The sequence below is a fragment of the Drosophila teissieri genome, chromosome 3R, assembly GCF_016746235.2.
Source record: "Drosophila teissieri strain GT53w chromosome 3R, Prin_Dtei_1.1, whole genome shotgun sequence".
Taxonomy (NCBI): domain Eukaryota; kingdom Metazoa; phylum Arthropoda; class Insecta; order Diptera; family Drosophilidae; genus Drosophila; species Drosophila teissieri.
The window spans coordinates 29,214,275-29,228,251 of record NC_053032.1 but is presented as its reverse complement, the minus strand read 5'-3'; the positions used below and the strand labels follow the sequence as shown (position 1 = coordinate 29,228,251).

The 13,977-nt window shown below is 48.5% G+C and overlaps 4 protein-coding genes across 4 annotated transcripts; 2 read left to right on the top strand and 2 right to left on the bottom strand.

The window, feature by feature from the left end:
* The first annotated feature begins 535 nt into the window (after positions 1-535).
* Positions 536-2,347, top strand: LOC122621939. Its single transcript, XM_043799959.1, has 2 exons — positions 536-1,323; positions 1,609-2,347. The coding sequence occupies exons 1-2, from the start codon at positions 845-847 to the stop codon at positions 2,276-2,278; spliced, it is 1,149 nt and encodes a 382-aa protein (XP_043655894.1). The 5' UTR covers positions 536-844; the 3' UTR covers positions 2,279-2,347.
* Positions 2,348-2,353: 6 nt separating this feature from the next.
* Positions 2,354-5,043, bottom strand: LOC122621938 (bromodomain-containing protein 8). The gene has a single exon (XM_043799957.1). It carries the CDS (start codon positions 4,988-4,990, stop codon positions 2,354-2,356), a length of 2,637 nt encoding a protein of 878 aa, XP_043655892.1. The 5' UTR covers positions 4,991-5,043.
* Positions 5,044-5,138: 95 nt separating this feature from the next.
* LOC122621107 (CDGSH iron-sulfur domain-containing protein 2 homolog) lies at positions 5,139-6,420 on the top strand. The gene is made up of 3 exons (XM_043798861.1): positions 5,139-5,326; positions 5,799-6,022; positions 6,155-6,420. Exons 1-3 carry the CDS (start codon positions 5,230-5,232, stop codon positions 6,233-6,235), a joined length of 402 nt encoding a protein of 133 aa, XP_043654796.1. The 5' UTR covers positions 5,139-5,229; the 3' UTR covers positions 6,236-6,420.
* An 84-nt stretch (positions 6,421-6,504) lies between these two features.
* On the bottom strand, positions 6,505-8,487 carry LOC122619586 (elongation factor 1-gamma). Its single transcript, XM_043796607.1, has 4 exons — positions 8,411-8,487; positions 8,303-8,341; positions 8,032-8,181; positions 6,505-7,968 (listed from the first exon to the last, which is right to left on the bottom strand). Exons 2-4 carry the CDS (start codon positions 8,312-8,314, stop codon positions 6,835-6,837), a joined length of 1,296 nt encoding a protein of 431 aa, XP_043652542.1. The 5' UTR covers positions 8,315-8,341; positions 8,411-8,487; the 3' UTR covers positions 6,505-6,834.
* Between the last annotated feature and the right edge of the window lie 5,490 nt (positions 8,488-13,977).

Genomic DNA, 13,977 nt, shown 5'->3' with positions numbered 1-13,977 from the left:
TTGCATGAACATATAATCGCCATGCACACGAGTGGATATATTTTATCTCCATTGTCAGTGTGGCTTTGCACACACAATTTCGCAGCTGGGAAAGCAGAGCAGTCACGCAGTCGCAAATTGTTACAATTAAAGCCCTCTAAAAATTGACCATGAACTGGTAACGACTGCAGCGGATTCAATTGCTTTTAGGGCTCGACCTTCGCCTTAACCCTTAAACTCAAAGTTTTGGCCAAATGAATGGCCACCATAAAGTGGCTTCGAATTTGTGCCACCGTTTTGGCCACCCACCTGCCCCTTGCCACCTTCACGGGTTTATTTTTATAGCCTACACAGGGAGAATTACTTAGGCCCAAGAGTTTTCACTCACTCTTTTAGAATTAGTAAGCTAAATAATGTTTAAAGCTTATTTACGATTGTATGGCTTTCCTTAAATAGTTTAAAGCAGTTGAAGTTTAAATAGAGTTTACAGAACCTAAAATCATTAATTCAATATTATTGTATTATATTTGCTAAAAGAAAAGCAAGAAATTCTGTGTGTACTTGCACCAAATCTGCCAAAAAACGTTTGCCCGGTCATTGTTATTATTGTTTCTTTTTCTGCTCCTACTGTTCGTTTTCAGCCGCCACTTTGCTATTAACACGCTTTTGAGCCATTTATACCGGTGTACTTGGCTCGCTGCTGTTGGCCAACTAGCCGCTACAAACTGCAAACGAGCCACTACCGCATTTCCCCCAACCAAGCCAGCTTCAATTTTCGATAGCCACTCGAGGCGAGCAGTTCGGATCGGATCGCATTGGATCGGCGGTGCAGATTGGTGGTCAGCTTGAGTTCCTGGATGCGAACATGTTGTGGCTAATGGGGCTAGTGGTGGCGGCCATGCGACTAAATGGCGAGTGCCAGGTGAGGTGCCTGAGTACGGTGGCAAATGTCACGGTGATCGAAGACATTAGGAGCGCCTTCAGGGGCGTCACCAACGACACGGAGCTGCTGAATCACATAATACCGGAAATGTACGGGGCGAGCATGCGCACTGCGAATCCCTCGTTTGTCTTCAAAATGCCCAGCAAATCGATCGGCGGCGGCAGCGATTTCGAGCTGCTCACAATGCAGCGATCCGATTTCGCGGAACCAATCTTCCCCAATATCAGTCAGTCCACCACCACCACGGTCACGGCCATCGATTCACCCAGCACCACTGCGCCGGAAACGAGCGTGAAGACCAGTCTCATAGTGTCGCCGCACCAGGACTGGCAGCAAATGGGTCTGGAGGGCTGGACGGGCGAGCTGAGGCCACCTGTTCCCTCGCTGGAGCAGGATCATAGGTGAGTGGGAGCTGGAATTACTTACTATTAAATTACCTGCCTATGTAATACTGCTTGGAATAGAAAAAGTTACTGGGAATATTACAAAATATATAGTTTCCTATTCTGCGTCATTAGCTTAGATGTAATTCAAGGCGGCTTTGCCTAATTAAAAATAAACAGCTGCTCGTTGTAACTTTAGCTTCAAGCTATTATTTAAATATAACACTTGCTAGTTACCTAAAAGTTTCCTATTAATTTACTACTCCATCGCAAAACAAATTAATATTGGAAGTCGATTCACAGGGACACCAATCCGCCGATCAGCTGGCAGAACTCGTATCCCCACGACGAGATTCGTCTGGAGTTCCAGAACCACCACTTCGATGGCCGGGTGACGGACATACGCGTGATAACATCCACGACTGGGAAGCCGGCGGAGATGGGCGACCTGATGAATGCCCAGAATGTGTACATAGCGCGGGTAAACGATCCCTTTGGCTACTCGATGAAGTGGAGCTTCACCAACGACAGCAGCCGGGAAAAGGAGCTCCTGCCAGAGGGAGAGCGCGGAAAGAGGGATGTAGCGCGGCTGTACTCCATGATCAAGTGCTCCACGGGCTGTGATCCGCTGATCTACAAGGGCTACGGCTGCTACTGCGGCTTCGGTGGCCACGGCGTTCCCGCCGATGGCATCGATCGCTGTTGTCGCGTGCACGACAAGTGCTATGGCCAGAGCAACTGCATCTCCTATCTGGAGTACTTTGTGCCCTACGTGTGGAAGTGCTACCGCGGCAAGCCGCTGTGCGCCGTGGACCATGGCGAGTTCGGTGGCCCCGACTCGTGTGCCGCCCGCCTCTGCCAATGCGATCTGCGCCTCTCCAGGTGCTTGAAGAAGTACTACTGCCCACACCGACGCTCCGTTTGCCACTCGTCCAGATCTCGACGCTTACAGAACCTCATATTCTTCGATTGATGTTTATTGTTAGTGGTAGTGTGTAAGTTCCAAGATGAAGTGTATAGATGAATACATGTAAAAAGTAAAGTAAGCCTAGTGATGCCTTTGGCTCTTCCGAGAGCCGCTCCTGGCCTTGCTGCCGCTTGATTTATCTGCTCGGGAGCTACCGGAGTTGCTCACCGGCGTGGCCGTGATCCCTGCCTGGGCGTCCGGCATTTGGGAGAACTCCTTGATCGCCTGACAGTCCTGCACGAACAAACGCGCCGTCTTGTGCTGAGTTGTGTGGGGCTTGTAGGCCACCAAAACGTTGTGGGCCATCAGCAGGACATCCCTGTGCAGCTCGCTCAAGCTGCGAATGAATCCCGAGTCGATGTTCCGCTTGATGGTGGGGAAATCCATGGGACGCAGGCACAGATCCGCATGTCGCTGGGCGTGCTCGTCGTGAAAGGGACGCCTGAAGGGAGCCGCATGCTTGCTGTCCTGCAACATGGCATAAATGGACAGGAAGAGCTTCTTGGAGGCGGCTCGCGTTTCTCTGCGATCGTCGGTGTGCTCGCTGGAGGCGGGTGAGTTGGGTATACTGTCGATAACGGGCGTGGAGGAGCATCTGCGACGCGTGGACCTTGCAGTGGAATGATCGCTGGCCGTTGTGGCGTCATCGTCCACCATTGGACTTTCGGACCGATCTCTATGGGGAAGTTTTCGAAGCAAAGGTGTTCTGGTTGGCGCCGACGGTGGCTGAGGTGTGCCACTCAACTCCAGTTCCGATTTGGAGTCATCTAGAGCCAGCTTCAGTGCCGGTGGCTTTGCTTTTGCACTCCTTGGATGGTCATCGTGCTTGCTGCTGTCTGTTAACGAGGACGACTCCTCGTCTGTGTCGTGCAGATCCACAGGAACGGAAGCGGAGGCAGGAGTCGACTGAGTGGTTGCCTTTTCTTCCATTGTTGATGGCTTTCCCGTCGCGTCCTTGCCTGATTTGCTGTGTGCTTCCCTAGTGGCATGATGATCTACAGCTTCCGGTTCTTCTGTGCTTCCTCCGGTTTTATTTTGGCCTTGGGAGCTACTTTCCTGTTCGGATTTAAGATCCGTTGCATCCTCCTTCTTTGAAAGAGAGTCCGTGGCCCCTTCCTCCTCCATTTTCGTTGGTGGCGATCCTGCAGTATCCTCACTGGAGGTGCTGATAATCGTAATGGTCTCACCTATCTCCTCCACCGCCACCTCGCTGGCCAACGGCTCCGACTCGGCGTCCTCGGTGCCCCTAGTGGACTCACCGCCGGACTGACCGCGATCCTTACTCTCCTGGGAGGCAACAGCAGCCAGGGGTATATTGTCGTTTGAGTCATCGCTGGATCCAATTACTAGCTCCACAGATTTCGGTTTATCACTGGCTGGGGAACTTTTACTTTGCTCCCGTTTCAAAGCGTCCAGTTTGTCCTCAAAGTCAATGACATCGGCTTTATCGATCGACGGCGAGGCTACGACGTCGTCCACATTTTTAAGAATCTCATCATCAATGACACTGGCCATATCTATGTCGATGTCATCTATTATTTGGTCAATGTTCTTAAAGACCTCCAGCAGCTGGGCTTCATTCGGATCCGCCTCGTCAGAGTCTGCTGCACCAGCGGCTGACGACGTGGCTTCGTCCACTCCCTGTTCCTGGTTTACAGAACCCTCTGTCTTTACCAAACTCCCGCCTTCGTTGGCCTTTGCCGCAGCCTTATTCTTCTCCAGCAGCATGGAGAGCGTGGGTGCCGCCTGCGAGGGACTGCGTTCAAGAGTGGGCGTTGTCGGAGCGAGTGCCTCACTTGCTGGAGGTCCGGTAATAGGTCGGGACATGAATGCCGCATCCGTGGGGCTCTTCATTGTGATGACTGGCTGATTGGCAACAGAGGAGCTGGCGCCGCTGGTCAGCAGCGAGGTAATGGTTGGCGCCGTTGCCCTGGCCACGCTGCCAGTTCCTCCTGCAGCCGGAACAACTGCTCCTGCAGTGGGCGTGGCAGGCGCATTGCCTGTGGGCGATTTCAGCAGAGATGTGAGTAGTGGCGAAGGACCCGTCTGCTGTTTGCCATTGCCACTGGTGTTTATGTCCTCCACGTCCATGTCGACGGAGGTCGTGTCGGCGGCTTGGTTAGCACGCTTGACGGCTGGACTGTTGTTCCGCCAGCTGCTTTGCAAGTCCTTCTTGCGCTGCTCCCGCTCCCGCATGCGATTCTCCAGCTTCATCTCCTCGATGCGGCGCGTCTCCTGCTCCTTCTCGATCTCCAGCCACATGTCCTGCAGCTCCTGCTCGGTCACCGCGTCCGATTGCAGCGAATCAATCTCTCGCTGGATGCGTCGGTATGTCTCCTGATCCTGCCGCATCTGCGCCTTGATCTCCGCCTGCCGCTCCTCCGTGAGCCGGCGCAGCAGCAGTTCTGTGGGCGTCTCCACGGTGGCCGGCGAGGAGACAGCGGCACTGCTCTCGCTGCTGCGCTTCTTGCGCTTGGTGGCCTCCACGCTCTCGAGCAGATTGCCGTACTGCACGGCACAGTTCTTCTGCGAGAACCAGTCCGCCGGTCGGTTGCTGCTGCCATTGCCGCAGATCGCTTTCAGCGTGCGGCTGACGGTGATCCAGTTCTGGTCGCCGCTGCAGGACACCGCCGATGCCAGGATGAGCTGCTCGCGCTTGGACCACGTGTCCAGCGGCATGCGGCTCAGTTGCAGGCGCTCTTGTACCCCAGCAGACATTCTAAATGGCAATTTATTGACTTCAATCAATAAGTTGTAAACAAAACAGAATGCTATCGATGACTACACAAAAATCGGTGAGGCGGCCTATCGACGAAATCGCAGTGTGACCGTTGGTTACCGGTGAATTAGAGCGATAACGATAGGGCTTATCGATGTGGTGACACCGCTAGCCGATAGCAACACAAAAACAAGTTTTCGGAATTTAATAGCCAGTTAAAAAAAGAAGGCGTTTTGAAATGGAGCCCATATCACACCTAGTGAAGTCCTCTTTGCCCAACTACTTGTCAAGTCTGCCCATTCCCGACAGCGTCGGCGGTTGGTTTAAGCTCTCCTGTAAGTTTGTGCAATGAACGTGGATGTGCCCATTGGAATTTGATTTGCCTTCAAAAGGGCGCCCCCCATAAACCCAAAATCCACGATAATGACGTAGCATCTAGTGGGGCAACTAAAGGGGCTACTTGGGAGAAAATGTGGCGTGATATTGCGGAGCAGCTAACGGGATTTGGAAATGCAGTGTGTGCACTTCCAGGCAAAAGAGTTGAAATCAACCTGCAGCGATTATGCAACATCTGCTGAGCTCGCTAAGAAATTTATAATTGGAGCAAGTTTATCTCTTAGATAGGGAACTAGATAGACCCATAATACATACACCCAAACATAGATATATATGCACATATCTCGGTGCGTTTATAACCCAATCTGTGTGTAGGAAACGACCTTGTGCCGGTTACGGCTGATCGCCCGAAATATCTAGTTCTAAAGCTTAAAATACACTGCATCCATATTAACCTGGTTCCATTTGCAGTCAAGGATTGGCTGGCCCTGATCCCGCCCACCGTGGTGGTGGCCGGAATTGGCTATACCGCCTACCTGGCCTACTGTCCGGCGGCACAGGGCAGCTGCTCGGCCAAAAAGAGCGGACGCTGCAACAACCTCATCCGCAAGAATGAGCCCAAGGTGGTGGACATGATCGACGTGGAGGACATTGCGGAGAAGGCGGCCTTCTGTCGCTGCTGGAAGACCAAGAACGTGAGTGGATATCAGTATTAAGGAAGAGTTCCTTTATATGAATGAAACTCACCATTAATGAGCTCATAGCTCATACCATACTAAGTACTATGCAAATTCTAAAACATTCCCCGTTTAATCTTTTACTTGCAGTGGCCCTACTGCGATGGCAGTCATGGCGAGCACAACAAGCAGACTGGAGACAACGTTGGACCAATTGTCATCAAGAAGTAGATGGCGGCAGTGCATCGATACACAAAAGTCTAGCATTTCCTCGTTCGAATTCTCTCTGAGCTGCTTTTAATGGTCGAACCTCTTTGAATACTTCTACGCTGTCAGAACCCTTGTAATTGTAAGAAATAATTGATGATATTGATGGATTAAGTGAAAACGAGCCAATAAAATTGCCCAAAAACAAATTGTAATTGTTTTGCATCAATTATTGTGTGAAAGCCCGCAGTAACTAACCAAATAAACTGTAGATAGGGTAAAGAAAACCGCGCTTTTGTTAATAGAAAACCTTTTATTTTTTATAAATATTTTCTGGCTGCAGGCGGCTGTTCCGTTGACAATATCATGCTGTACTATGCGTAGGCTGTTACAAACAAATTCTCCGGTACAAAATGCAGAAGGCGAGACACACGATACCACCAAACATGGGAGGCAGCACGGCAGATATTGGATATCTTTCGGGTACTTATCAGTTGGAACTTAAGAAATGGGCATCGTGCTCTTCCTGCATTTTAAATCTCAAAACTTTATTGTTACTGCTGCTGTTGTTGTTGTTGGTCTAAATGAGGGCTGCTGCTTTGAGCGGAGCTGGGCAGAGATGTTTACTTGAAAATCTTGCCCTGGTTGAACTTGCGACCGTCCTTGTCGGCGCCGGACCAGGAGAAGTACTGGGTAACCAGCTTCTTGGTCTCCTCGCTCTTGGCGTCGAGCTTCTTCCAGTCGTACACCTCGTAGTCGATCTGCCAGTCGGGGGAGAGGGTGAAGGCCAGATCCTGTCCGCGCCACACCCAGATACCGGAGATGGTGCTGTTGCCGTCCTCACCGAACAGGCACACGGAGGCGAAGGCCGCCTTGCGCATCTTGTCCAGACGCTGGAACATGCCGGTGATGAGATTGCACGACATGAACACCTTGGACAGCTCCTCGTTGTACTTGTACTCGCCGATCCAGATCGAGTAGTTCTCGGCATCGAACTTCTCGAAGAAGTAGGGAATGGACTTGGCCTCGTCCTCGTTGGAGTACACGCGCTTGAAGTCATCGAAGTTGAAGTTGCCCTTGGGCAGCGCATCGAAGGGGTCCTTGGACTTGGGCTCGGCGGCCAAGGCCTCATCGGCGGCGTCCAACTCCTCGGCGGGTTCGGCAGCCTTCTTGGGTGCCTCCTTCTTCTCCTTGGGCTTCTTCTCCTGCTTCTGCTGCTGAGCCTGCTGCTGGGGCTTGGCGGCTCCGGTCTTGGCCTGGAACTCGGCGTACTTCTTGGGGTCGAAGACCAGGGCCTTCTCGCACAGCTTGTAGTCCTTGACCACGGCCTGGACCTGCTTCTGGTTGAGGATGGTGACGAACCAGCGGTTCACGTTGCCGAAGGCACTGCGTGCACTGGGCTCCAGGACGTACTCGTACAGGTGGAGCAGGCTGCTGAAGACCACAATGTCGGCCAAGGTGATCCTCTCGCCGGCCAGGAAGGTGGCGTCCTGCAGCTTCAGGTTGAGCTGCTGCAGCACAGCCTCGGCTTCCTGCTTGGCAGTGCTGTTCTTCTGCTGCGGCAGGATGCCCAGCAGGGGGAAGACCCAGGCACAGGAGACAGGCACAATTTCGTTGTCGGCGAAGGAGATCCACTGCTGGACCTGGGCCTGGACGAAGGGGCACTTTCCGCCGCGCAGCTGCTCGTTGGCCAGCAGGTAGGCGATGGCATTGGACTCGCTCAAGTACTGTCCTTCGGCGGTCTCAAAGGCGGGCACCTACGAGCACATATCGTCTTGATGACCTGGCACTAACCACACCCACAAAAAGAGCTAACTCACCTTGCCACTGGGGAACTTCTTGAGGAACTCAGCCGACTTGTTGGTTTCGCCGAACTTGAAGTTGTCGGCCACTTTCACCTGGGCTCCGGAGTACTGGGCCGCGATGAGCGCCTTGTAGGCCCGGAAGTTCTCGGGGTAAGTGTACAGAGTCTGCAAATATTGATGGGTTAGTTGTGATTTCGTGGCACATAACCGGCATCTGGAAATTCGCAAATTCGCATGGTTCGAGGCCATGGATTTGCAAATCTTCACTGCTCTTGTGCGTACGTACTCCTTTCACCATGGTGGATTCGCCGTTTAAGTCGTCTGCCTGCAAATACAGTATTAAATACGATATAGTGGCAAATTCAGCGAAAAAACGCGGAGCACACGCACTCACCGGAAACGAAGAAGAGAAGGGACGGAAACAGGGCTGCAGGAATCATCGATGTTACGGCGATACATCGATATTTCCCCGGCTATTTCAGACATCGATAACTTATATTCGATCTCGATGTTAGATTATACCTACAAATTAAGAAAAGCATAGTATTTGGTGTACTCAACTTATTTCTGTTTTTTTTTAAATATGCAATTAATGAGGTTAAGAAAAGGGCGTGCTGTTGAGCGCAAATCGTTCCACCACTAACTGACCGATAGCAAACAAGTTATTTTTAAATCAGAGGCGACCGTTATTCCTTTGAATTTTAATAATTCTAATTTATCCAGTAGATATGTCAGAGATTTGGTTTTTGAAATGTATTTAACCTACTTTTTAATATTTTCCAAACAATTAGAATTCATAATTTAAATTTGTTATTGGTTGAACGTCAGTTGCAGTGTTGTAAAGCGAAACATAAGCTTTGTGAATAGCAGACCAAACTGTTTTAACAGTAGCGAATTCTGTTAAGTTGGCGAGGAAAACGTTAAGAAATTTAAGTTTTTATTTTAATGTAAAAATGTTTTATTCAATTTCAAATTTTTATTTTATGTATTTTTTCTGAATATTTATTAACTTATTTCTCACACTGAATATTTCCCTTGTTCATAAACCCAGAAGTCAAAGACCACGCATTCCTTAATGAAAACCATTACAGGTACTTTATTTAGATGCTACAAACATGATCACTACGTTCGGTTCCTCCCACCCCCCTGCAGAATGCATCAGCATCGAATCGCATCGATCGAGGGCCTCCTCGACTGCATCCTCTTTTTTCCGAACGGAAATGCCGCGCATTGGGACTGCGTCTGTGTCCCGGGGATCGGGGCAAACATTTTTCCAGCTGCCGCCGTCGCTGAGTTCAAGTTCTGCATTGCTCTAATCGCTGCATTGTCATCTTCTCCAGCTCCAGCTCCTACTCTGGCTGCAACACCAACTACAACTACAACTCAAGCTACAGCTGCAGCCCCTTTTCCCAATCACCGCTTATAGCAAAGTGCAGGCTTTCGCTGCTTGTGCTTGTTCTGAGTCGATGTTGCAGTTGATGCAGTTGTTGCTGCATCTGGTGGTGCCGTGGGTTGGTATGAGGTGATATTGCCGCTTGTGGGAACGAGCACACATAGCAGGAAAACTATTTTCAAATTGGAAAGGTTTTGCACTTCTCCAACGCGCCGCGTTCTCCGACGACAACCTCTTTCTCGTTAGTTTGTTATTTTAACTATTATATCAATTAGTTGCGGCGTTTGACGGCTTCTTGTTACTGCTGCTGCTGCCGCTGTTCCTGATTGCTGCTGCGGCTGCTTCGACCGGGAGGAAGTGGAAATCCAGTGCAGGGAAAGCCAGCTGCCGCTGCCGTTGCAACTGAATGCGCTTCTCGCTTCTCGGCTTTGCCACCGCCGGGGTTGCAAACTCGCGGGCCCATATTCATTTAGAAAATATGTAAATAAGCCAGCCGAGCAGCCGAAGTGAAGTGCCCTGCTCTCACTTCCATTCCCCATACCCCCGGTGCGTTGGCATTTAAATGAGCGTGAAGCAAATCGTGTAGGAGGAGCTGCTCCATGGCCGTGCAGCAAGTGGCCATACAGTAGCCATCTAGCCACGGAGCCTTAACAATGGCCCGCGGGGTTGAAAGGTGTTCCGGCTTCATTCCTTTGGCCTGAAATTAAAATTGGAGAGCAGCGAAATGCTGTGTTAATAGCGGTGGCAGGTGTTACAGTTACACTCAAACGCCCACGCAACAGAACGTATGTGCATGCATATGTATGTACATGCATGTGTATGTCGTCTTGTTGTCGTTGGCAGCTAAGTGCACTGGGAAAAACTTATAGGTGTATGATCTTCTAGGTTTGATCCATTACTTTGCTAATATGCGTTCTATATTCGATTTACTGTAGTTTACTTGCTAGTTAAGTTGTCGGATTATTTTTTTTACTACTTGCTCTGTTTTTATAAAAAAGTGTAATTTCAATAGTACTGTTTAACATTTTTAAATGAAGTCCATTTAGCAAGCTTTAAAAACCTGATCATATTATGCAATACACAATACAAGCTTAAACAAAAGGTTTAATAGAAGTGCATCGAAAACCTGTGGATTGTTAATACATTTTTGTACGACTACAAGTTTTCCGTAACTAAATAGTTTGGAGCTCAATTTGGTGCCCAGAATGCACCAAATGCGCAGACATTTATAAGGCATGTATGCAAACATTTAAAAGCCATGTTCCAACTGATATTTTGTTTATTTTTTTTCTCACCATGTGACAAAAGGCGGGCAAAGAGCCGTTACTTACCCGCAGGCGCCACGGCAACAACGGCGAAACAACGACAACAACAACCCTCGTCCAATTTTCACACGGAAATCTATTGGCGTTGCAGTTGCAAGTTCCCAGTTGCGAGTGGCCTGGGTTTCTGTTTCTGTGTCTGTGCTTCTGTAGGGGCCACTCGGATTCGATTTTCAATCGCGTGTCACCAACCCATAAATTGGTGGACCGTTGACTGCCGTGGGCTTTTTGGTTTTGGTTTTCCACATTCGGCGGCGGCTGTCAGTCCGTTTGGCAGATAAAGGACCACAAATCGGCAAGGCTACTGCCGTTTTCCCGGGCAGGGAGTGCACAGCATGCGGGACAGCAGCAGGCCATTGACTCCACGTACATATCTTGCAACACGCCCTCATTTTTCGGAAGTTAGTGCTGCGGGGCGTGTGCCACTCGATGTGGGTCACGGGTCAATCAAATATACTTTTCCCATAATTAATGCGTTGGCTAATTGGCCACTCAGCCAGCAGGGTTGGGTTGGGTTGGCTTGAGTTGGCTTGGAAAACAAACTCCCTCCGATCCCGACCCCTTGTTGCGATCCCCGCGAGATGGAAAGCTCTCTTCGTAGTGCTGACCCAACTTAATAGACGAGCATGAAATCTAGTCACGAACTTAATCATGAACCACCGTGCACTAGATCCATGTTCGCCGACAAAATAGAGTCAGAAAAGAGCATCCTTCCCCACATCCCCCCACATTTGGGGCTCCTTTCTCGCTCGGATGATGATTATTGCCACTGCACGACTTTCTGTGGCATTTTTGTGATTGGTGATTGGGTTTGGTTTCGGATTTTCGTTTTGGGTATTGGGCATTGGGTATTGGACATTGGGTTTTCCGTTTGTGGCTGTGGCTTAGTAGTTTGCATGTCATGTCATTGCTCTCGTGCCTGGCAACAATTGCGATCGGTTTGATCGGTTTTCATAGCTCAATTGGGTGGCCAGTCAGCAGTTTCCCTTCCCTTTTCGCCACTTCACTTTTGTTCAGATCCCCGGGGTAATATGAATGAATCAAGCTTCGAGCTTCGAATTAAGGTTTATTATTTTTTGTTCGCCCGTCCGCTGTTTGCCGTTTTTTCTGCTGATTTATACAATAATATGTGGCACCCAATCCCCCTCCCTCACTCTTCCCTTGCACACACCATCATGATTCTCCTCTGACGAAAAGCCGACAGAATCAGAATCGGAATCGGAATCAGAATCGCCGTCGTCTTTGAGAATTGTTTAAGAATTGTAGCGTCGTTGCAGTTTGAATTTCTGCTGATCGGGGCACAAAAACGGAGAGCAAAGTTGGATAAAATCCGATACATATAGTGAGTGATACAGGCCAGCTCAGCCACATGATTCGACGGAAATTATTGTTTGTCAAGTTTGGGGGTGTATTCGTATACAAATGCATGTGCGACTATTAATCTGAACTATGCGACAGCGGTGTCTTCTCAGAATTTGGTATTTCAGCAATTTGTTCCGGTAGAAACCGGAGAAAAGTCAACTTAGGGAGGCGGAACTACAGAAAAACTACAAAAGAAAGAATAAAAACAGTAGCGGGGTAAATAATAGATTTTGGGATCTATAAAACTATAAAAACTATGTGTAAATAAATAAATTTCAAGGAAAGCAAAAGGGCACTCTGTGCTGAATAAGTCTTGGTTTAATCGTGAACAGAATTATTTACTTATTAACTCTTTTTCATAATTCACTTTCTTGTAAAGTGTGAGCCATAAGAGCTCTATTATTTCCACCACAACTGTACGCAGATCAGTGACTCAGCTGGCAACAGTTGTTGAACTTTTAACCTTTGTTGTTAGGCTAACCATTTTCCCAGTTTTTTCTTTCCCAGTTGGTTACAATTAATTTTGAATTTGGGGGATCATTGTTCTTGGCCCGAAAGTGGTCTAAATTAGCATTAATTTTCATTTTATTTCGGGCCTGCAATCAAGTCGCTCTTCCGCTATCGCTCTTCCTTTTGGGCTCTCTTTTCCTCTCTTTTGGGCACTCGAACAGGTGCTCTTTTCCTTCTTTTTTTTTCGGTCGTTCTGTCTGAATGACGCTGTGTGCGTGCGAGACGTTGACTAATTACCTTGCGTCTTTTTTTTTTCTGTTAAGAACACCACCTGTTTGTACCTTTGGTTTTGGAAGGAAGTACATGCGATGTTTGTCCATAAAACACGTGCTTGATGATTGAACTACCGTTATTAATGAGTGTGGATCTAGTCACAAATACTAAGAAAATCAATGTGAAACACTGGACCCCCACCCACTAAAAACAGTAGTATGAATTTCAATTCCAGTTCCAGTCCCAATTCCATTATAATGGGATTTTTGCGTTCTCCATTTCCCTCGCCTCCTCTTTAATTTCAATTATTAAGCGATAGTGCAAAACACAATACACGACAATGTGCTCGACCCATTTAGTTCGTTTTTTGTTCCTTCTTTTTTTCTGTTTAGCGTTGATAAGCGTCGTCTCTTTTCAGCTTTCTCTGCTTCTTATCAGCCATACACACATGCACATAGGCGTACGCAATGAATCTTTCCCAATTCCAATTAAAAATTCCACGATCTGCGCGGCGGTGTGGCAACTCCGCCAAAGAACCGCTTATTGGCAGGCGCAAAAAATATAGGGAAAATTGAGCGTAATATAGTTTTTTCTTTTTCTTGTGTTGTTCGCCCGCTTATATACATACCCGTACACTAACAAAGCGAAGCTTACACACGCGCACAGCAACACGGTAAAGAGCGGGAGAGTGAAAGAAAGGGAGAGAGCGAAAGAGAATCAAGTTGATAGCGATAGTTGTTCTTGCTGTTGCTTTTGCTTTATTTCTCAAGTATGTCTTGCCCTCTTGTTGTTGTGTTCTTCTTCTGTCTGTTCTTTGAATTGAAGAAGTATGGCGAATTACACACAGGCACAAGTATATATACACAGTATATAGTATATATACAAACGTACATACGAAATACACACGCGGCGGCGTCGCTTCGTTTCGCAAATTCGTTTTTATTAAATCGCTATTGAAATTAAATCATTTCTAATTAGACGGCACATTTGAACTGTAAATGCTGCTTGCATCCGTTCGTTTTTTATCGGCGAGGCAAAGTCTCAAATGTGTGAGCGATGGAGAGCGTACGTGTGTGTGGGTGAGCTCGGCTTGTAATCAACGGTAATTTGAGTTTAAGTTTAGAACGGCACACACACACACTCCCGCCGCACGCAGAAAAC